This window comes from Candoia aspera, chromosome 5 (genome assembly GCF_035149785.1).
Source record: "Candoia aspera isolate rCanAsp1 chromosome 5, rCanAsp1.hap2, whole genome shotgun sequence".
Classification (NCBI taxonomy): Eukaryota; Metazoa; Chordata; class Lepidosauria; order Squamata; family Boidae; genus Candoia; species Candoia aspera.
Genome location: NC_086157.1, coordinates 31,278,264 through 31,300,526, shown reverse-complemented (window position 1 = coordinate 31,300,526; position 22,263 = coordinate 31,278,264). Strand labels below are relative to the sequence as shown.

At 45.8% G+C, this 22,263-nt stretch overlaps 1 protein-coding gene across 1 annotated transcript in view; it reads left to right on the top strand.

Annotated features, from left to right (window-relative positions):
* TUBGCP3 (tubulin gamma complex component 3) overlaps positions 1–22,263 on the top strand; it is a 74,324-nt gene that overhangs the window by 22,424 nt on the left and 29,637 nt on the right. The window contains exons 7-9 of the mRNA XM_063304854.1: positions 10,036–10,154; positions 10,766–10,891; positions 21,508–21,576. Coding sequence (XP_063160924.1) covers positions 10,036–10,154; positions 10,766–10,891; positions 21,508–21,576 — 314 coding nt within the window. The remainder of the gene's footprint in view (positions 1–10,035; positions 10,155–10,765; positions 10,892–21,507; positions 21,577–22,263) is intronic.

The window sequence follows — 22,263 nt, the reverse complement described above, 5'->3', positions numbered from 1 at the left end:
GGTACAGTAATGGGCACAACAAGTGCGCAAAGGCCCTCTGAGCCATGGCTGCCACCTGATTTTCAAGCAGGAGTCATGAGTCTAGGAGGACCCCAGATTGTGCATCAAGTCTGTCTGGGGAACTGCTACCCATTCAGAACTAAATATGGAAGACTTTGGATTTAGTAGGCCTCAAAATCCATTGCCACTTAGTTTTGCTAGGGTTGAGCCTGAGTCTGCTCCTTTCCATCTTGACCCCACAGTCTCCAAACCTCACAGTCATCATGGCTCCATTAATGTGTATTCTTCCTGTCCTTGAATCAGCAGAAATGACATAATTTGTTGCTGCCCTGGAAGTTGAGCCCCAGTGTCCTTCAGTATCAAGCCTTGCAAGTGGTCCTGTCCATATAGCCTATATAGAATCTACAGACAGATTTTTCCCTCTCACCCAGAGCCTGCTGCTGGCACTAAAATACCACCACTTGTGGTAGGACAGGCTTGGGCAAATGTGGATGGTTATCTGGGATGGAAGCTTTAGCCACCTTTCAAGTTACATTAGTGACAAGACTATAATTTGTCTGAACATAGCTCTGAACATAGCTCTGCTGGTCTTCTGGAACTCCAGTTGATAGGAAGATCAGTAAAACTGCCTGCCAGTTTACTATAACCTCTATCAAAAAATTGTCCAGCTGGCAATTCAGTGGAGTGGAGGAGGAGTGTGAGGTAAAGTTCCTCATTGTCCTCCAGTCCACCAACTTGCTTATATGTAGGTTGATATTAACTTTTTCTTCTTAATAGGAAATTTTTACTTTCCATTTTTCCTTTTGTATTTAGTTCTTATAAGTAATTTTATTTTTGGCTAACAAAGTCATGTCATCTGCATATCTCAAATTGCTTGTATTTTAATCTCCAATTTTGATTCCTGACACCTTTTCCAAGCCTGTAAATTTATATTTATAATATAAATAAATAGTATAAGTTATATATGTACAGTACAGATTCCTTTGCCATTCTCTTCTATATTGCAAATCTCTCGGTTTCTCCAAACTAATTTTTTTCAGTAGCTTCTTTCTTTAAAAAATTCTCTAAAGATTAACTAGGTCTCGTACTGTAGTTAGGAAAACAAAAGTAAATCAGCTTTCTCTCTTGTTTTCTCCATTATTTGTTTTATGTTGGATAAGATATTAGCTATGGATAGATATTAACTATCTCAGCTCAGATCCCTCTACCTTTTTAAAAACTTGCTTGTTCTCTCTATTCCTTCATAGGGATTCATACCCTGAATATCAGTGATTATCCAATGGACCATTCAGGTTCACCTAAGTTCACTTATTCCTAAAACATCCAATTTGGTACACTTCATTTCCATTTTGAGAATTTCAAGTTTTCCTTCCATCTTTTTGCATTCCGTATTCTAACTGTATACACCCACCCCTCATTTTGCAACTATCTCAGTTAGTGACCATTCTCAAATGCGACGGTAATAAAAAATTCCAACCTATGCGTGCATTTACGACAAAATTTTGTGTGCCTGACAACAATGCACACTGGAGTGAGAGTAACATTGGCCTAGCTGTATGAGAGAATTTTATCTGAATGAGACGGCAGCAACCAGTGATCTTCGCAGCATCTCTCTCTCTCTCTCTGTCTCTGTCTCTGTCATGTGTTCATTTAATGACCATTTTGCTTAATGACCTGGCCATTGGAATAGAACTTGGTTGCTAAATGAGGAATGTTCTTATAAAGCGAGGAACTTATTTTTCAGCACAGGCACTAACAGGGAACTAAAGTGATTGAGAAGACTTGTAGATTGAAGACATTTTGACAATTTCTGCCCATTCTGCAGGTTCCCTTTTCTGGGAAAGCTTGTTGAGAAGATGGTGGGAATCTAGCTAAAGAGAATCCTAGAAGAAAGGAATAATGTGGATTCCCGGCAGTCAGGATTCAGGCCCAGTCTTGGGATAGGGATGCTGGAATGCTGGATGTCCCAGGGCTCAGTGTTCTCCCCATATTATTTAACGTCTGTCTTGTTGCAGAATGCTGGGAAAGCCTTTAGCCCAGGAGAGGTCAAAAAAGTCACACACCAAGCATTTCTATAAAACTAATTTATTTACAGAAAACAAAAACAAAAGCAAAACATTTAAAGTACTTAGCTCCGTTTGGAGCAAGCCTTGCTGAGCTACATTTCCAGCAGAGAGAAAAAGAGGAAGTGAAGAACAAGTCCGGGCAGGTCCTCCCCCCAGGCTATTTTGCATGAAGCACGTGAGAGGAGACAATCAAATGCAACCTTTTTCACTCAGCCAAAATGACTAGGCACAATAATCTATTAGTAGGAAAACCTCAACACTCCCCTTTTTACACTATAGATTAAGTTGCAAACCAATCTTCTCTGACAACTCTTTGTGTCTTGGTACAGGAAGAGGTTTGGTTAAAATATCAGCAATCATGTCTTTTGATTCACAATATTTTAACATTATTTCTCCTTTGCTTATCATATCTTTGATATATTGATATCTAATATCGATATGTTTTGTTCTACTTCTGCAGGCTTCAGATTTTGCCATAGCAATGCAAGCTTGATTATTCTCATAAACAGTTATAGGCTGGTTCACTTCCATGCCTATGTCTTTTAACAAATGTTTAAACCATGTAACCTCATTACAGGTTTGTGTTAGAGAATAAAACTCTGCTTCTGCAGTGGAAAGAGCAACAAGTGTTTGTTTTCTAGAATGCCAGCCTAAGCTAGATCCAGCAAATTGAATTAAAATCCCAGAAGTGGATTTTCTGTCACTGACATCTGCTCCCCAATCAGAATCGGCAAAAGCCTGCAATTTCTCAGTTCCAGAGGCATTTAGCATCAGGCAATAATTCTTTGTTCCTTGCAAATACCTCATTAACCTCTTCAATGCTGCTTTTCCAGTAGATGTAGGCTTCTCTACCTGTCTACTTAAAATGGCCACAGAATTTGAGATATCTGGGCGAGAATGATTTGCAATGTACAGTAAACTTCCAATTGCAGATCTATAGTTCTCTGCCTCAGTTAATTGAGTTTCTCCTGTATCTTTCTGAAAATCTATTATCATCGGAGTAGAGACTGGTTTACAGTCTTGCATATTAAAATCTTCTAGGAGCTTTTGAATTTTACTACGTTGGTTTAACAGAAAGCTACCATCCTTGTCTCTGTGTACTTCCAAACCTAGGTAATTGGTCACAACTCCAAGGCTTTTTAATATGAAATGGCTTTTCATGCAGGCTTCAAAATCAAGCCTTTGTTTTTCTGTTGATGTGAATAGCAGCAAATCATCAACATAAATGCACAGATACATACAGCCTTGTTTGTCCTTCTTCATATATACACATGGATCTGCTTGTCCTTTTTCAAAACCAAAATTCTGCAGTTTTTCATCTACTTTTTGGTTCCAGGATCTAGCAGCTTGTTTTAACCCATAGATTGACTTCTGCAGTTCAGAGACTAGATTCTCCCCTTTTTCATAGCCAGGGGGTTGCTGCATGTATAATCTGTGGTCTAAATCACCATAGAGAAATGCAGTTTGAATGTCATAGTGGTTAACTGACATTCCCTTGAGTGCAGCAACTTTTAACAGTAATCTAATTGATTCACCTTTAGTAACTGGTGCAAAAGTCTTGTCAAAGTCTAAATCTTTCCTTTGAGTGAATCCTTTTGCAACCAACCTTGCTTTATATTTTTGGATTTTGCCATCAGCATCCCTTTTCAGTTTGAAAACCCACCTACAACCCAGACAGCATTCATTGGGAGGTAGATTTACCAGTTTCCATGTTTTATTTTCTTTCAAGGATGCTAATTCCTGTTGCATGGCAGAATGCCAATTTTGTGCAATCTCAGGTGGTAAAGCATTCACTTGTTCTAAAGACTCAGGTTCTGTGAATATGTGAAAAGCCTTTACTGTTTCAGCCTGAAAACGTGATGGAGGAACGCCTTTATTACTCCTCTGAGATCTGCGAGGTAATACAGGGCTTAAATTTTGACTCCTATCACTTTCCTGAGAAGCATCTATCTCATCAGACAGATCTTCAGTTTGCTTTTCTGGTTTAATGTCCTCATCAGGGAAAAGATCACCATCAGCAAGTCCTTGCTGTTCTCTTGTGGTGGTCAGTTCAACTGGAGAGCTAGAATTTAATCTCCCCCAGTTTTGTTCAGCAAAAGAAGCGCTTTTGCTAATTATTAATTTCTCTCCCATTATGAACCTGTAGCTCCTCTGGCTTTGTTCATAGCCAACAAAGATGGCTTTCTTTGTTGTGGGGCCTCCTTTCCTTCTCTGCTGTTTTGGAATGTGAACCCATGCAGTGCTACCAAACACTCTAAGATGGCTTACCTTTGGTTTCACACCATAAAACAAATGGAATGGAGTGTCCTGAATCATAGAGTTATACAACCTGTTCTGTACATAACAAGCAGTCGATAAAGCTTCTCCCCAGAACTTAAAACATAATCGTGAATCTTTTAACATGCATTCCATCGCATTTTGCAAGGTTCTGCCCTTTCTTTCAGCAACACCATTTTGCTGAGGGGTGTACGGGTTAGAAAGAATTTGTTCTATCCCCTTTTCCACTAGGAACCTTCTGAATTTGTGAGAAAGGTATTCTCCTCCTCTATCACATTGGAGTGCAGATACAGGCCTAGGGAATTTTCCATTTGCCCATGTCACAAAACTTTTAAATTTCTCAAATGCCTCATCTTTATGTTTTAAGATGTAGATAAATGTGTATCTTGAGAAATCATCAATGATGGTCATTGCATACCTTGCTTGTCCAAGACTTGGAGCAAAAGGACCAATAATATCAGAGTGTACAATTTCCAAAGGTCTAGTTGTAACTCTGTCACTGTGCTTACTCACAGGAGCTTTTAGTGTTTTGCATTCTTTGCAAACTACACAGTCTAAGTATTTGTCACAGGGTTTTATCTTTAGGTCAGCACACAGCTGTGGCATTTGTGCTATATACTTGTAATTAGCATGACCAAGTCTCCTGTGCATCAGGTGTACACATTGGTCATGATATGGTGTGTTGCCAACTGCAGCCTTGCAGCTTGGCTTCCTTGCATTTTGCACAATGTACAAGGAGTCTTTTAACATACCAGTAGCACACAATTTCCCATTTTTACGTATCTCACAACCATTTTTCTTAAATGTTATGATATACCCTGTTGCAGCCAATTGTGCCACAGATAAAAGGTTTGATTGTAAATTTGGCACATACAACACACCTTTTACAGTTTCTCCTAAGCAGGATAAATACAAGTCACCTTGTCCCATAATTTTGGTCACAGACCCATCAGCCAAAGATACACTTTGTCTTTCAGTTTTAGACAGTGACACAAAAGAGCTTTTACAATTACATAAATGACAACTGGCCCCAGAATCTAACACCCATACATCAGAATTACCCTTCTCAGCAACCTGTGCAATTTGGGTTGTCTGAAGAGCCTTCTTCTGTGTTGCCCTTGTGTTCTTCTGCTCTGTCTTTCTACTCTTGGGTCTCATGGCACAGTCTCTTTGCAAATGTCCAGCTGAACCACAAGTGAAGCATCGCTGGCTGGCTAGTGCTGTGGCCTCAGGTTCCTTTCCCTTCTTTTCCCTCATTTTCTGGTATTGCAGCTTTCCAGAAGAGATGGGGGGGGATCTTTCCTCTCTCTTCTCCCATTCAGCGAGTAAGCGCTGTGTAACATACGATGGGGTGAGGTCTGCTTCAGGCATAGCCTCCAGGGTACAAATCAGCATGTCCCACGTTGCATTCAGTGAGGACAGGAGGATATAGGATTTTGTGAGAGGTGTAAATTCCATTCCTCTCTCCTGCAACTCAACAAACAGCTGCTGAATATAATGCAGGTGCTCAGGAAGGCTTTCTCCTTCTGCAAGGTAGGCTCTGTACAGCTTTTTCGTCAGAGTAACTTTACTCCCTGCTGTTGCCTTTACATATAAGTCTCTCAAAGCGTCCCAAAGTTGCTTTGCAGACTGCATGCCTCGCACGTGGACTAGCTGATTGTCCTCAACTCCCAGGATAATGGTGGCTCTAGCCCGCTCATCCTGTCTCAGCCATTCAGCATTGGGATTTTGGGGGGTTTGCTCACCAATTGGCAGCCAAAGATCCTCTCTGCGAAGATACATTTCCATCTTCAGGGCCCAATTCAAATAGTTGGTCTCTGATAGGCGCTCCAGAGGCATCGCTGAGGGCTGGGAGGCAGCCATGGCTTCTTCCTTCTTTTGCAAGTCACCTCAGCTAGCTTCTAAGTCCTGCAGACCGGCAGTTGCTGGAAAATCTCCAGGTGGCTCCAAAGAAAATCTTCACAGGTCTTTGCTACCTGCCTTTAAATTGTGCATGAGGTGTGGAGTTGATCTCTCTTTTCTTTCTGGGTTTTACTGCGTTGTTTACTGGGCCCATAACCTGTTGCAGAATGCTGGGAAAGCCTTTAGCCCAGGAGAGGTCAAAAAAGTCACACACCAAGCATTTCTATAAAACTAATTTATTTACAGAAAACAAAAACAAAAGCAAAACATTTAAAGTACTTAGCTCCGTTTGGAGCAAGCCTTGCTGAGCTACATTTCCAGCAGAGAGAAAAAGAGGAAGTGAAGAACAAGTCCGGGCAGGTCCTCCCCCCAGGCTATTTTGCATGAAGCACGTGAGAGGAGACAATCAAATGCAACCTTTTTCACTCAGCCAAAATGACTAGGCACAATAATCTATTAGTAGGAAAACCTCAACATGTCTAAGCCCCTGGGAGAGATTATGCTGATAACAGTCAATTGTACATTGCCATACCAGACTTAGCCTTCAGTGCTGTGGAAAGCCTGAAGTGGTATTTGGAAGCTGTAAGAGTCTGGATGGGGTGAAACAGCTCAGATGAAATTCAGCCAAGACCTTTTCACCAATAAACACTGGGACAATCAGTAACATTGGTCCCAATAGTTACTCTAGCTAGGATTGCATTCCCCCAATGAAATAGGCTTACAACTAGGGGGTCCTCCTTGATTTGAACATGACTTGAAGGCCGTGGCCAAGGGGTCCTTTGCTTAGCCCTGTAGTGCAGCAGTTGGAACCCTCCATGGAAACAATAACTTATACCTTGATCACCATGTGGTCAGACTATTGCAGTGCACTATACATTGCATAACCTTTGGAAATGACTCAGAAGCTATAATTGGTTTAGAATGCAGCAGCCAGACTGCTGGCAGTGCAGTGCCAGCTAACAACAATTTTGAGGTTGCTGCACTGGTAACTTCTGGTGCGAATTCAAAGTGCAGGTAATAAACTATAAAGTCCTATACATTATAACATCAGGTTACATTAAACACTGCCTTTCCCATGCACTCCATGGGAAGTACAAGGTACCTGACTCAGATAGAAAGCCTTCTCTATAGTGGCCCCTGTGTTCTGCAATATGCTTCCCCTGGAAGTAAGTGTAGCATTCTCCCTCCTTGCATTCCACAAGACATTTAAAATATTTTTAATCCACTATGCCGTTGGACCTGTGGGCATCCAACCGTGGGATGTAAGTTTTGATCCATTTTAATATATGTTGTCATGTTGTTCCTCCTTTGAGAACCTTGCAGTTGGGGCAGTCTACAAATATTGCAAATAAGTAAATAATGAATGAATGAATGAGTGAATGAATGAATGAATGAATGAGTGCAGCACTCTCACTAAAAGCTACAGTATAATAAAACATGCATAACCTTTGTTGATCTTAATCCACAATGACAAATACTTCTCAGGTCAAAAAATTAAAAAAAAAACAGGGAGGGGGAAATTACAATATTTTTGTAAGATGGAAGTGGAAAAACTATGTTGGGAAGTTATATTCCAAACCAGAAGTGTTTGGAAAGGCACTGGAAAAAACTGCTTAAGACAAATGGATGTGGATATTGAATTCTGATTTACTGTTGTAGCAATAAAAGAAGCCAGACTGATATTGCTGTGCTCATCCCCAGCTAGGGAAGAGAGGCTGTAGTCTTTTAGGCAAGTCAAAAAGAACTTTAGGAGGCAGTTCCTTGCAGAAGAACAGTCTGAGGAAATACATAATCAGCCCCTCACTCTATCCCAAGGTTTCTCAACCAGGGTTCCGTGGCACCCTCGGGTTCTGCGAGAGGTCTCTAGGGTTCCTTGGGAAATCACAATTTATTTTAAAAATTATTTCAAATTCAGGCAACTTCACCTTAAAGAGGTAAGTTTCATTCTTTATTTTTTTTATGAGATGAATATAATGGCCTATATTTGAGCCTGAATGTGCAAGAGTTCCCCGAGGCCTGAAAAATATTTCAAGGGTTCCTTCAGTGTCAAAAAGTTGAGAAAGGCTGCTCTATCCCATTGCCTTGTTACAGCACCAAAAGCCTGCTTTGGATTTAAATGAAAGAAAGAAGAACTATATGATACTATGTCCCATCTAATTTGAGGGTAGTAATATAAGTGTTATATTCATTGGCAGCATAAGCTATTTATGGCGTAAGTTACACATTTGAAAACCCATGGACCGTGATTCAAGGAGACATGCAGCTATAATTCCGTACAGCTAAGAGAGCTTTGCAACTGAATTTGTTGAATGTGTGGGAAATTGTTTTTGATAGTAATATTTCCAAGAATAGATTGTGATAAAGCAAGGAGCTGTGCTTACTCTGGAAAAGTCAACATTCCCCTGAGAGTTGTATAGGACCAATGTGTAGATTCTATAGAAGAATAGCTAAATTCACTAGAATATACATCTATCAGCAGGGAGGAATGCTTGCAGAAGATCCGCAAAGTAGCGCAGACACAGTGAGGTTGCTTCTAAAATAAAAATAACTCTTCATAATCACTACTCTCAAGAATATAAGGAAAGGGCTTATATTATTCTGTATCTTCTTTCCCTGAAAGATTTCTTTCATTGTTTGAAAATCTGTATTTATGACTCTCAGTAAAATGGTGATTCTTCCTCCTGAGGTTATCACACAATGATATCACTAACTAGCTTTCTCTAAACCTTGCTTTCTTCTGATCCTTTGTATGCTTTTGAGAGAACTAGAGCCAGTATGTTAGATGCCATTCTCAGGAGTTATGTTGAAGGTTAACATAAGAGAGCTTTGTGTGTGCTTGCATCATTTTAAAAATGTAGTAGTAATAAAAACATTTTGTTAAAGTATGAAGTGCTTGGTATGTGATTCGAATTATAATTTTAGAAATTGGAGCCAATAATCATGTACTATTGAGAAGCTGAATTTTGCTAGGTGTAAAATAGGGTTGAATTTGTTCCAATTAATTGCAAAATATTATGTAAGCAAGTGTTAAAAGTATCTGAAATAAAGCCATTTAGTAAATCATGTCATTCTTGCATTAACCCAGTCAATTTTCTTTCATTTCGAAGGGAAGTTAGTTGATCAATGCTTGCTGTAAATAACCTTGTGGAGTGCTTTATATGCTTAGTAACTTTCAGGAGAAACTGTTTTGTGCTCAGAATTTTGTTGCCTTCCCCAGCTGAATTTATAGCTCAAAGGTGTAATAGAATTGCTTTATTCTTTAGACATTATCACCATTAAAAATCCTATTGTTGTTTGATGCCCTGGATACTCTGATGTGGATAAAGCATTGGAGCAGTGGCATACAAATCTAGAAAAAAGCTATATCATTGTCTTAATTTACTATGTTTATACCATACCAGTAAAAGATATTTACTCATTCTAGCTGGCAAATGTAATAGAAGAAACAGATGCATCCTGCCTTTATATTTTGTAACTGCTTCTGAATACATTCATATTCCCAATTAAAGAATATTTATAAAGACAGCAGATGGATTTTGTGAATATTATAAATATTAAGTGTGTTGTGGACTATAGGGAAAAATACAAGCCTTGGTGTTCTTTAATTTTTAAATCTGTTATAGACATTTGGAATTTGAATAAAAACATCCAGTGACAACCTAGATTTTTTTAAAGAATACGATGCTCAAATCACTGACTTACGTTACTGAGGACAGTTTTCCAGAAAGAAAATGAAGAAATACATTTAAACAAATCTTTGAACTGACTTGATCTCTTTTTGTCTTTACAGGATCTGTTGAAATAACCGAGGCATACCTTGTGAGAGACATTTTATATGTCTTCCAGGGAATCGATGGCAAAATCATTAAGATGTTTAATTCAGAAAACTGTTACAAAGTAGATGCAAAGGTACTGTGTTATGGCAGGGTGTAGATGGGGGAGATCAAACTTGAATAGGCATAGTATGCATAGATTTTTAATGTATTATTCATCTGAGGTTTTAATAGCATTTCTTTAAAAAACATTTTCTGTCAAATTCTTTCATTGTTGATATCCAAGGTGGTTAATGATAAAACAAAAAGACCATAAAAACCATGGATAAATATCAGACATGCATTAAATATACAGATGATTTTTAAAAGAGCAGCAAAATTCAATCTCAAAAGTAATACTATCTGACCTTGGAATAAAAAATAATAGAGGCAAAGACAGAAAAGGTCCTTTCTTTAGTTGCTGTCCGCCAAACTTCCACAGATAGCTGACCTTGCAGAAAGGATTCCAGTAATCAATCTTAGCTACTGAATAGGTTTATACAGGAGCAAGTTCTTTGAGTAATCTGCCTGATCACAAGCCATTTTAAATACACTAAATGTGAATTACTACAAACATCTCAGTGTGATGGGCTACATTAAAAAAAATCAGATACTGGTATGTAGACTAAGTTGCCATTTAGTTCATACAGTGCTTGATGACATAAGTGTTGCATCTTGTTCACTTAGCACTTGTACCTTAATTTTTAGGCAAATCTTTCTAAGTCTCTCAGAGACACCACAAGCCGGCTCGCTGAGTTAGGATGGCTGCATAATAAAATAAGAAAGTATACCGACCAGAGGAGCATGGACCGTGCATTTGGACTGGTGGGTCAGGTATGTGAGTAAAATGAGGACTCTTCAATGATTTCTGCTGAAATAACAAGCCCTCCCACTGGTTAGATTTATGAAGTTACTCTTTTCCTAACTTGAACATCTTATCAATAATCTCAACAATCAGTCTTAATAGTATTAGTAGTGCTAGTACTGGGATTTGGCAAATATGTGTCTGTCTCTATATTATCATGTCTCTTAAAATCTGACATGTTGATTTAACTCAGGCTTTCTCCTTTGGAGGAGTGGTTTCATCCCAGAATACTCAGCAAAAACCAGAATGGGGAAGGCTGATTCACAGCATAAAGCAGTAAATCTTTCTCTCCTCTCCTGCTAACGTAATTTTCTGAAGGCACACCATAAAAGAACAGTACAAGTTAGTCCTCGTTGAACAACCACTTGTTTGGTGATTGTTCGAAGTTACAGTGGTGCTGAGCTAGAGGGACTTATGATGGGTCCTTGTAGTTGCAGCCATTGCTGCATCCCTGCAGTTACATGATCGCAATTCAGGTGCTTGGCAACCGGCTCACAATGACGATGGTTGCAGCATCCCACAGTCACGGGATCGCCATTTGCGACCTTCACTGCCAGGTTCCAACAAGCAAAGTCAATGGGGAACCTGGCAGGAGGTCACAAATGGTGATCATGTGACTTCAGGATGCTGCGACCGTACAGGATTCACCTAATGATGGGAACTGGGACTGCTGCAACTGCCATCATAAGTCGGCGCGGTCATGTGACATCGTGCTTTATGACTGCATCACTTAGCAATGGAGTTGCTTGTCTCAATTACTATTACAAGGACTACCTGTAGTGGGAAATAGTTAAACAAGGACTACCTGTAGTGGGAAATGGTGCAGGGTGACTACCTCACCTCTGAAACTATTTCGTCTTCCAATCTCTTCTGATGTTTCCTACAGGAAAACCTGGATATATAGAGAAATCTGAAGATACAGGTCTTTTCAGATATCCATGTTCAACATGCAGATTTTTTTCCTAACAGTGCTTAATACTTTCTGTGGAATTTATCAATAGGGAAGCTGTTATCAGTATGCCATTTGAGTGTATTGTCCAAAAAAACCCCACACACAAATCAGTGAGCTATTGTGTATGTTCAAATCTCACTGTCTTAACTGATCTTCCAAGGGCCTTTTCTACTTAACTATGGATTGCACCCTTCTATTACTCAATTAAATCTCAACTATAATCTAATCGTATGGATCGTACATGTTTTGGGCAGAATGCAGTAGAAAAAGCTGATGTTGGTTTGTATTTTACTGTGATACGTGGAAGTAAGCAATCCAAGTGATTTTGTTCTGTAGCTGTCCTTCCCTTTGCTTCTATGGTAACATGTGAAGTGGGATGTGCTGCTGGATCTTCCGGCAGTACAGCAGAGATGAGGAAAGGAGAAATGTCAAGGAGAATATTTTCTGTACTTGGCTTCCACTTACTTGCAGCACATGGACTGCCTCTTCTCTCTCTTTCCCACCTCCCCATCTACCAGTCTTCTAAAGATTGTGGCTTGGCACTGAATTTAAATCAGATATTTAAATTGGTTTATTTTCTAGTTATTTGGCTGTTTGTTGCATTCAGATTTTTAAAAAAAAATTAAAGGGGAAATTTCAATGAATGTAAAGTTTCTCCTTAAGTTCTGTCATGAGTGCCGTTGAGCTGAAGTCATCAGCGCAATGGCACACATGACAATAGCAAGGAAATAGGTGAAGGGGCTCAAGATAAGTAGCCATCAACCCACAACGACTAACGGCCAACAAACAATAACTAAACGGATCACGGAGCACACCCAAGCCATCAGCGCCAATACATCGGAGATCGCCCAGCTGACAGCAATCACCAGAGGAATAGAAAACCTGATGATGGGCGACCCCGGAACCCCTCACCCACCGGCAGGGCAACGTATTGGACAAAGGGGGGTGACGTGACCGCGAGTGAGGGGGCGCTGACCGGCGCGGGGTATTTAAACCCCGCACCGGCGCGCTCCTGTCACTCTCAGCTTTTTTCTTCCGACGCTGTAACTGCGCTGTGAATAAATCAGAGCCTGATCCACGAACCAGTGTCTGAGTCCTATTCAGAGGCAGGCAGCGCATGACATAAAGCTGAGAGTCATAAACTCAGCCTCGCCGAGCCCCACCGGACGACAACGAGCCGCGGGAGGAGTAGACGGCGAGAAGACCAGCAAGATGAGGCCGGAGCGGCGCGGGCAAGGAGGGCGAGCCGCGCGGCAAGAGACAGAGGAGGACCGACCAAGGCCAGAGGCACCGCGGACTCCCAGAGCCATGGACGCCCACCCCACCCGACCCGAGCCTCAGCTCCAACCCCAAGGGGAGATGGCGACGGAGGCAACCCGACCGCGGGAGGGAGCAGCACGACTTCCGAAACCAGCGGAGGACCCCGCGCCCCACATCGCACCCCAGCAACGGGCGTGGAGCGACAGCCCAACGGCGGTCAACACGGAGGAGGACGATGGAGACACCCAGCAGACGGCGGAGGAAGCGAACCCGCGGCAGAGGGAGGAGGAACCCCGCTGGCAACCCACCCCCGAGGACGCGCCAGCGGAACCAGCCCCAGCGGCGGCGCGGGCTGTGGACGAGGAGGCACGAGCTGAACTCGCGGCCATGCAGGCTCAACTGACGGAACTCCGGACCATGCTCCAGTCGCTTATGCCCCCCGCGCCACCCAACGACGTCCCCGCACAGGCCCACACCCCGAGCGAAGCACCGAACCCCCACGGGCCAGCGGAGGGTCAGCAGACGGCACAGGCGGACGACACCACAGACCGGGAAGCGAGAGGCAGGGCCACGCAAAACGCCCGGGCCCCAAAGGACTTCCCCATCTTCTTCGATGGGACCCCCACGAAACTCTCGTTCTTTGTCACGAACGCTAGGGAGTTCATGGGGAGGCACGGACACTCCTACGACTCCGAGGCCGACAAGATCGCCGCCGTGGCGATCAAACTCCAAGACAGGGCGGCGGACTGGTACGTCCAACTGTACGAGTCCAGCTCCCCCGCCCTCGCCACCTTCCCTGCTTTCATCAATGAGATGAAAAACTACTTCGAAGACCCCCTAGCCAAAGTAAGGGCGAAAAGCGCACTCCAAAGACTTAAACAGGGCACACGCACGGTCCCTGACTACGCCCTGGAGTTCAAAGCCCTCGCGGGGAAGGTCAGCGACTGGTCCGAGACCACCCTGCTGGAAATGTTCAAAAGGGGGCTCAACCGCGACGTTCTCCAATGGGCCCTCTACCGCGACGACCCAGAAACGCTACACGGGTGGATCCACCTCGCGGGGAAAGCCGAACACGCGCACCGCACCTTCCTCATGACAACCACGGAAGACACAAACTATGCCGGAAAAAAGGTACCCGCACCACATGTGGGGATGGCCGGCCCCATATACCCAAAAAAGAAATTCAACCGGGAGCCCTGCGGGAGGTGTGGCAAATTAGGGCACAAGACGGTGGATTGCTTCGCCAACCGACCGCCGACCAGCGCGCCCAAACCCACCCCGAAAATTAGCCCCAAACCACTCAACCTGGGGCCGCCCCCTCACCGCCGAATGACCGTGGCCACAGCGACACCAGAGGAAGGCTGGGACGCTTACTGGGGGGAAGAGGATAACGCAGACCCCGAACAGCCGGCGGGAAAAGCTCCCCGCCTGCCCTGAAACGCGTGGCGAGGCAGGCGGTGGGACAGCAGCGCGGACCACCTCGACGGAACGACGAAAGCCCCGTAATAATGGCAGCAATCAAACTTTCTGCCGGCAACGGAGCCACCACGGCCGCGGCACTAGTGGACTCGGGGTGCTCAAAAAACCTCATCCACCCCGACCTAGTCGCCAAACTCGACCTCCGCTGCTTCCCCCTCCCCACGCCGCTGGCATTCCACCAGCTGGACGGCTCCACAGCGGGAGGGAAACCAGCCACGCTACAAACCGAGCCGGTCACCCTGCAAATGGGCACTCACACCGAGCGCACATCGTTCGTCGTCACGCACATCGGACGGCCCATTGCAGTCCTGGGGATGCCATGGCTCGCGACAAACAACCCGCGGATCAACTGGGAGACCCGCACCTTCACATTCGGCGACGGCGAGTATCGAGCACCAGTTCCAGCGGGCAGAACCAACCCCACTGTAGGACGAGCGGAGGCGACCACACAAGACAACGCCGCTACCACCGCAGACCTACCGGAACAATACGACTTCTCCGAGGTCTTCGGAGAGGCAGAAGCTGACCAACTACCCCCCCACCGCAAGACGGATTGCCGGATCGACCTACTGCCCGACGTCCCCTTACCTAGACCAAAGATCTACTCGATGACCCCGAAGGAGATGGCAACCCTCCGGGAGTTCATCGATAAAAACCTAGAGAGGGCATTCATAGAGCCAGCATGCTCACCGGTCGGAGCCCCCGTCTTATTCCGGGAGAAGAAAGACGGCACCCTACGGCTCTGCACCGACTACCGGGGCCTAAACGCGGCTTCCCTGTCCAACAAATACCCCTTACCCCTGGTGAAGGACATGCTCGCCCACCTGTCCACGGGCAAAGTCTTTTCCAAACTGGACCTTCGCGAGGCGTACTATCGCATCCGAATCAGGGAGGGGGACGAATGGAAGACGGCATTCAACTGCCCCCTAGGCGCCTTCCAGTACAAAGTACTGCCCTTCGGACTCGCGGGGGCCCCTGGGGTGTTCATGCAGCTCATCAATGAGGTACTGCATGAACATCTGTTCAAAGGGGTCCTGGTCTACATCGACGACGTCCTCATTTACACAAAAACGCACGAGGAACATGTGACCCTAGTCAGGCAAGTCCTCGACAAGCTCAGAAGGGCGCAGCTCTATGCCAAGCCTACAAAGTGTGAGTTTCACAAAGAGCGCCTAGACTACCTGGGGTACCGAATCTCCGGGGACGGCATCGAAATGGACCCCGCAAAAGTCGAAGCGGTGCTAAACTGGGAGCGCCCCCGCAACAGACGCCAACTACAGAGCTTCCTCGGATTCGCGAATTTTTACAGGTCATTCGCCCGGGGGTTCGCAGAGATAGCCCTCCCCCTAACGGACCTCCTCAAAACCAAAGGGGTGGGGGACACCCGACGCGCCAAGAACCCAGGCACAGTGCTGAATTGGACTCCCGCGTGCCAGATCGCATTCAACAAGCTGAAAGCGCTGTTCACTACGGAGCCAATCCTCGCGCACCCGGACCCAGAACGGCCGTTCGTGGTCCAAGCCGACGCCTCAGACTTCTCCCTGGGAGCCATCCTGCTACAGAAAGACCCCACGGGACTCCTGAAACCATGCGCCTACCTGTCAAGGAAGTTCTCCGAGACAGAAAGGCGATGGCACGTCTGGGAGAAAGAAGCCTTCGCGGTGAAATCAGCGCTAGAGACATGGCGACACCTACTCGAGGGAGCCACCCAGCCATTCGAAGTCTGGACTGACCACCGGAACCTCAAGGCCCTACGAACGCCTAGACGCCTTAGCCCAAAACAGGTCCGATGGGCCCAATTCTTCAGCCGCTTTAATTTCCAGCTGAAGTTCATGCCGGGCAAAAAGAACTTCCTGGCCGACGCCCTCTCCCGACTGCCCCAAGACGAAGAGCCCGCCCCAGACACCATTGGGACGGTCCTATCCGCCTCGCAACTGGGGATGGCCGTGACCACCCGAAGCGGCGCGCGGAGGCAGCTCGACTCTACGGCGCAGCCGACGGCGGGACAACCGGCGACCGGAAGAAGCCAACCGCAACTACCAGGGGGAATGCGCACGGACCTCGCCGCCGCCCTCAAAACCGACCCCTGGTTCCTGGCAAACCCCGACAAGGTAACGATGGCACAGGACCTGGCATGGGGGGAAGGCAGAATCTACGTCCCGGACTCGCAACGCCAGGCGATCTTGCATAGGTCACACGACGCCAAACAAGCGGGACACTTTGGGTTCCTCAAGACCCTACACCTAACACGGCGTCAATTCTGGTGGCCCGCGCTCAGGCGAGACGTAAAAGCCTACGTGGCGTCCTGCCCAACGTGCGCTAGGGCCAAACGGGCACCAGGCAAACCCGCGGGGCTATTACAACGGGTGGCAGAACCCTCCCGCCCATGGGAGGAAATCTCTATGGATTTTATAGTGGACCTCCCACCCAGCCAGAAGAAAACGGCCATTTGGGTGGTGAAGGACTACTTCTCAAAGCAGGCCCACTTCATCCCCTGCACGTCGGTCCCATCCTCACAACAGCTAGCCAAACTCTTCCTCATCCACGTGTACAGGCTACACGGATGTCCCGCACGTGTGGTGACCGACAGGGGCACACAGTTCACCTCCAAATTCTGGCGGGCCTTCCTAAAGCTGACGGGGACCCAACAGGCCCTATCTACGGCTTGGCACCCCCAGACGGACGGAGCCACAGAGGTTCTTAATGCCACCTTAGAGCAATTCATACGATCATATACTAACTACCACCAAGACGACTGGGCTGAACTGCTCCCGTTCGCCGAAGTCGCATACAACAACGCCGTCCACACGAGCACGGGGAAAACTCCGTTTGAAGTAGTCTCGGGGCGCGACTTCGTCCCCATACCGGAGCTACCTCAACCCCCGGAACCCCAGGTGGACGCTAGCGACTGGGGACGGAAGATCGCGGAAGCATGGCCAGTAATCACGGCGGCGCTGAAGGATGCACAGGCAGCCTACAAAGAGCAGGCCGACAAGCACCGGCGCCAACAACCGACGTTCCAAGCGGGGGATATGGCCTACCTATCCACCAAGTTCCTAAAGTCAACCCAACCCTCGAAAAAACTGGGGCCTAAGTACATCGGGCCGTTCCGAGTCACGCAAATAGTGAACCCGGTAGCAATACGCTTGGACCTGCCACACAACCTACGGAGACTCCACCCGGTGTTCCACACCAGCCTCCTGAAACCGGCAACCACCTCCCGATGGCACCCAAGCACGCCACAGCCCGCACCGCTGATGATCGACGGGCAACACCACTTCGAGATAAGGGACATTCTCGACTCCCGCAAGCAACGAGGAACTCTACACTATCTGGTCAGGTGGAAACACTTCCCCCACCCGGAATGGGTGGCGGCGCACAACGTTAACGCGCCTGACCTAACCAGAGCATTTCACCGGGCATACCCCGACAAGCCACAACCAAGGTCAGCAAGCCAACCCCCCCCCCGCAGGCCCCCCCCGCCTCCCGTGCCCCAAGGGAAAGGGCCCCCCCAAGCCCGCGACTTGGGTGGACCTCCCCCCCCCGGGACTCACTCCCCCCGCCCCGGGCCCACGAGGTGATGACAAGCGTTCGCCAGCACCCTCCCCCCGCCCCCCCGGCCGCGGGGGAGTGGCAAGCAAGTCAACAGGGCAACCTGGGGGCAACGCCCAGGAGATACAACAAAGGCGACGCACTTTAAATTGGAAAAAAAAGAAGGGCCCTACCTGGAGCTGATAAGCACCCGACCAGCCACGCATCTCTCCTCGCCGAACTGAGCCAAACAAGCAGGGTGTGGCTGGAGCATGCGCACGCCAGGACGGGACCCGGGCATGCGCACCATGGACACACCCTGGGAAGGCACGTGGTAGAGGAGCAAAGGGAGGGGCGACAACTACTCCGGCGGGAATTTCAAAAAAAAAAAAAAAAAGTGCCGTTTGACAGCTCCACCGAGAAAAAAAAAAAAAAAACCAGAAAACCGGGGGGGAGCACTATTCGGAAAGGGGGCAGTATGTCATGAGTGCCGTTGAGCTGAAGTCATCAGCGCAATGGCACACATGACAATAGCAAGGAAATAGGTGAAGGGGCTCAAGATAAGTAGCCATCAACCCACAACGACTAACGGCCAACAAACAATAACTAAACGGATCACGGAGCACACCCAAGCCATCAGCGCCAATACATCGGAGATCGCCCAGCTGACAGCAATCACCAGAGGAATAGAAAACCTGATGATGGGCGACCCCGGAACCCCTCACCCACCGGCAGGGCAACGTATTGGACAAAGGGGGGTGACGTGACCGCGAGTGAGGGGGCGCTGACCGGCGCGGGGTATTTAAACCCCGCACCGGCGCGCTCCTGTCACTCTCAGCTTTTTTCTTCCGACGCTGTAACTGCGCTGTGAATAAATCAGAGCCTGATCCACGAACCAGTGTCTGAGTCTTATTCAGAGGCAGGCAGCGCATGACAAGTTCATTGTGTCATATTTGTTATTAAACCAATTTTAGTATTTGGTAGGTTGATTTTTCTTAATTGATTTGCTTGCTGTTTGATCTCTTCCTTTTCTTTTATGCAGATCACTTGCTATTTATGCATTTCTGATGATGTTTCTAAGTAAGAACTATGGCTATCTTCTAGGGACAGACATTCTCTTAACTTTTTGAAAGGTTCATTTCAGTATTCACAATCCCCGGACGTATTCACTGGGTCTTAACACTAGTTTTATGAAGAGTACTGTGCGTAAACATTTTGTTACTCAGTTATTAGAGGGCTTGTAACCCATTCAGCAGATTTGGGGTGGTTTGTTTGTTTCTTTGTTTATTAAACTTATTTGTAGGCTGCTGCAATCAAAAAGACCCTTGGTGGTTCACATAAAAAATGCACTGTAAAACAAATCTCAAATAAAAATTAAGAACACAGCAACACTGCAAAACAAAAAGTGAACAAAGTATGGCAACAACAACTCAGATCAGGGGGAAACTCTCTGAAAAAGCTCAGCCTTTAGAAGCTTGTGGGAAACCAGCAAGGAGGGAGTCGTCCTGATCTCCACAGAGAGGGCATTTCACAATATTGGCCCTGCAATAGAAAAGCAGCGCCTTCTTGCCTCAGCCCCAAAATGTGATACTTGCAGCAGTTCCTCTCTGCTAGACCTAGTTAGATGTGCCAACTGTAGATGTCTGTTCTGAAGGATCCGGGTGCCTAGCCATGAAGAACTTGATAGGTCAAAACCAGTGCCTTAAATTGGACCTGGAAACCAATTGGCAACCAATGCAGGGTCCACCAAACTGGTGTTATGTGCTCCCACAGTTGGGAGCCCAAGAGTATGCGGGCCACTGCATTTTGTACCAACTGCAGTTCATGATTATTCTGTAAGGGCAGCCCCAAGTATAGCACGTTACAGTAGTCTAGATGGATGGTGATAAGGGCATGAGTTATTGTCCTCCTGCTCAGGTAAGGCTGTAACTGGCACAACTGGAGATGAGCATAGACTCCTCTGGCCATAGTTTCTACCTGCTGATCCAGCAGGAGCCACAAGTCCAGATGGACACTGAGGTTGTGAGCATGATGCATAATGCTTGCCTGCCATGGAGTAACACTGATGGCGACAGAAGATCCCAAAGTATCAGCAGGAGCTCTGACTTACCTTTCAGCTCCACTAGGTAAACCAGACTAGAAAATAAATTCTATATGAAGACTAGACCTATACTTGATTGAGAGGCAGAATCTTGCAAGTCTGATTGTGCTATCTTTCTGCTCCTTCTTATACCTCAGTGAATCAGGGAGGTGTTTGCCTGAGGCACTTCTGAATATTAGCTTGCTTCCCAGAACTTAAACAATGTTTCATCCCTCTTTGCCTAGGTAACAATTCTTGCATATTTCTTTGAAGATCATCTCCCTTCATCTCTACATTGCCAGAGTTCAACTTCAGTCTATTCTCCCCAACCAGACCCTATCAGCCTCCAGGCACTGAGAAAGGGGATCAACAGCATCTCCCCAACGGCCTGGGATGGCAATGTACAATTTAATATTGCACCCCAGACTATTGAATGACACCTCCCCAAAGCATCATATAAGCATTCATATTCCAGTATCTCCACATAGTGTGCTTGGTCACAGTCAAGGCCTCTCTTAGGATCAGAGCCATTCCTTCTACACTGGCCATGATGCTGAGGCTGCTCAAGAACCCGATAATTAATTAGGAAAATTTCTGATGTGACAGCATTGTCACAGTTGCCTAGCCAGATCATCTGCCTCATTCAACACTAACTCTGGATGAGAATGGACTTACTGCAAATAGATCTGGGACTAACCATCAGCACTTTTGAGGCCAAAGACACCAGCAATCTGACCGCCTGTTCCCCAGGATAAGGCTGACAGGCCAGAAGTGGAGATCACTCCGAAATTGGAGGTTTCCCTTCCCCTGGAATGGCCTACTTAACATCCCCAACTTGACCTTGTTCATCCCACCCAGGTCTTTATATCCCTCAGACACTGGAGAAAGCCACTGTAACCTCTGCTTGGCCCATAGTCTACTGATGATATCTCATCCCAAACTGACAATTTACTCATTGATCGTGACCTCTGATTGGAACCCTAAAATAGTGTCCCGCTTCCAGCCCTCACAGCCAGTTCAGGACAGTTGTCTCAGATTCCACTGAGAGACGTAAAAGGACCAGGAGGGCTGCACTCCCTCCATCTGGGTTGCGTTGAAAGCCATCTGTACGAGTGACCAATGCCATTTCTTCCTATATCCAGGTGTGAAACCTGACAGAAAGAGATCAAGATACTCTGCTTCTTCCACCATCCTTTGGAATCAAAGAATAATCTTTCAGACCACTCTGTAATGGAACTGGAGTATAACAACTGCATTGATTCCTTTTGTTTTTTGTCTTTTAGAGTTTTTGTGCTGCCTTAAACCAAGAACTTAAAGAATACTACAGATTATTGTCGGTTTTACACTCACAGGTAAATCAAGTCCGTACAATATGACAGTTGTGCATCTACACTTCAGGAAAGGGCTACTGCATGCTAAGAAGAGTTGGGACTTCACTGTCCAGCAACTCTAGCCACTTTGGTCAATGATGGGCATGTTGAGAGTTATAGTACAATGATCTCTGGAGAGCCATAGCCTCTCTCTTACAGATTTGTAACTAGTTGTTAATCTGTGTTGCGCAAGAATTTGGGAAAACAAAATATTATAATTCTGATAATTTCCCACCACCCATTTTCTGTTGTACCGCACGTTGCTCACTTTGCTGAGCATGGGCAGTTTGGTTAGAATGTTAATTCCAGATTATTAAACTACTAAATCCACTGTATAATCTGTTTTATATTTATATAAAATGAAATGTGTATAGAGTTAAATTAAAAATATTACTATTTTTACAGAAACATTGTTAAACCACTATTTTATAGCAAATCATTGTAACATTTGGTTTTTTTTTAAAAAAAACCTTTATTTCATATTAAGCAGAATTTCCTGTGTATGTGCTTTCTGATTTCTGTTATAAAGTACAGCTTTCTTGATTGCTCTTTCCTTTATATATTTTCATAAATGCTAGTTCTGATGTTTCTCTGGTGTGTTATCCTAAGCATATTTTTACACACACACACACACACTTTCCACACACATCCCCAATCAGACAGTGAACA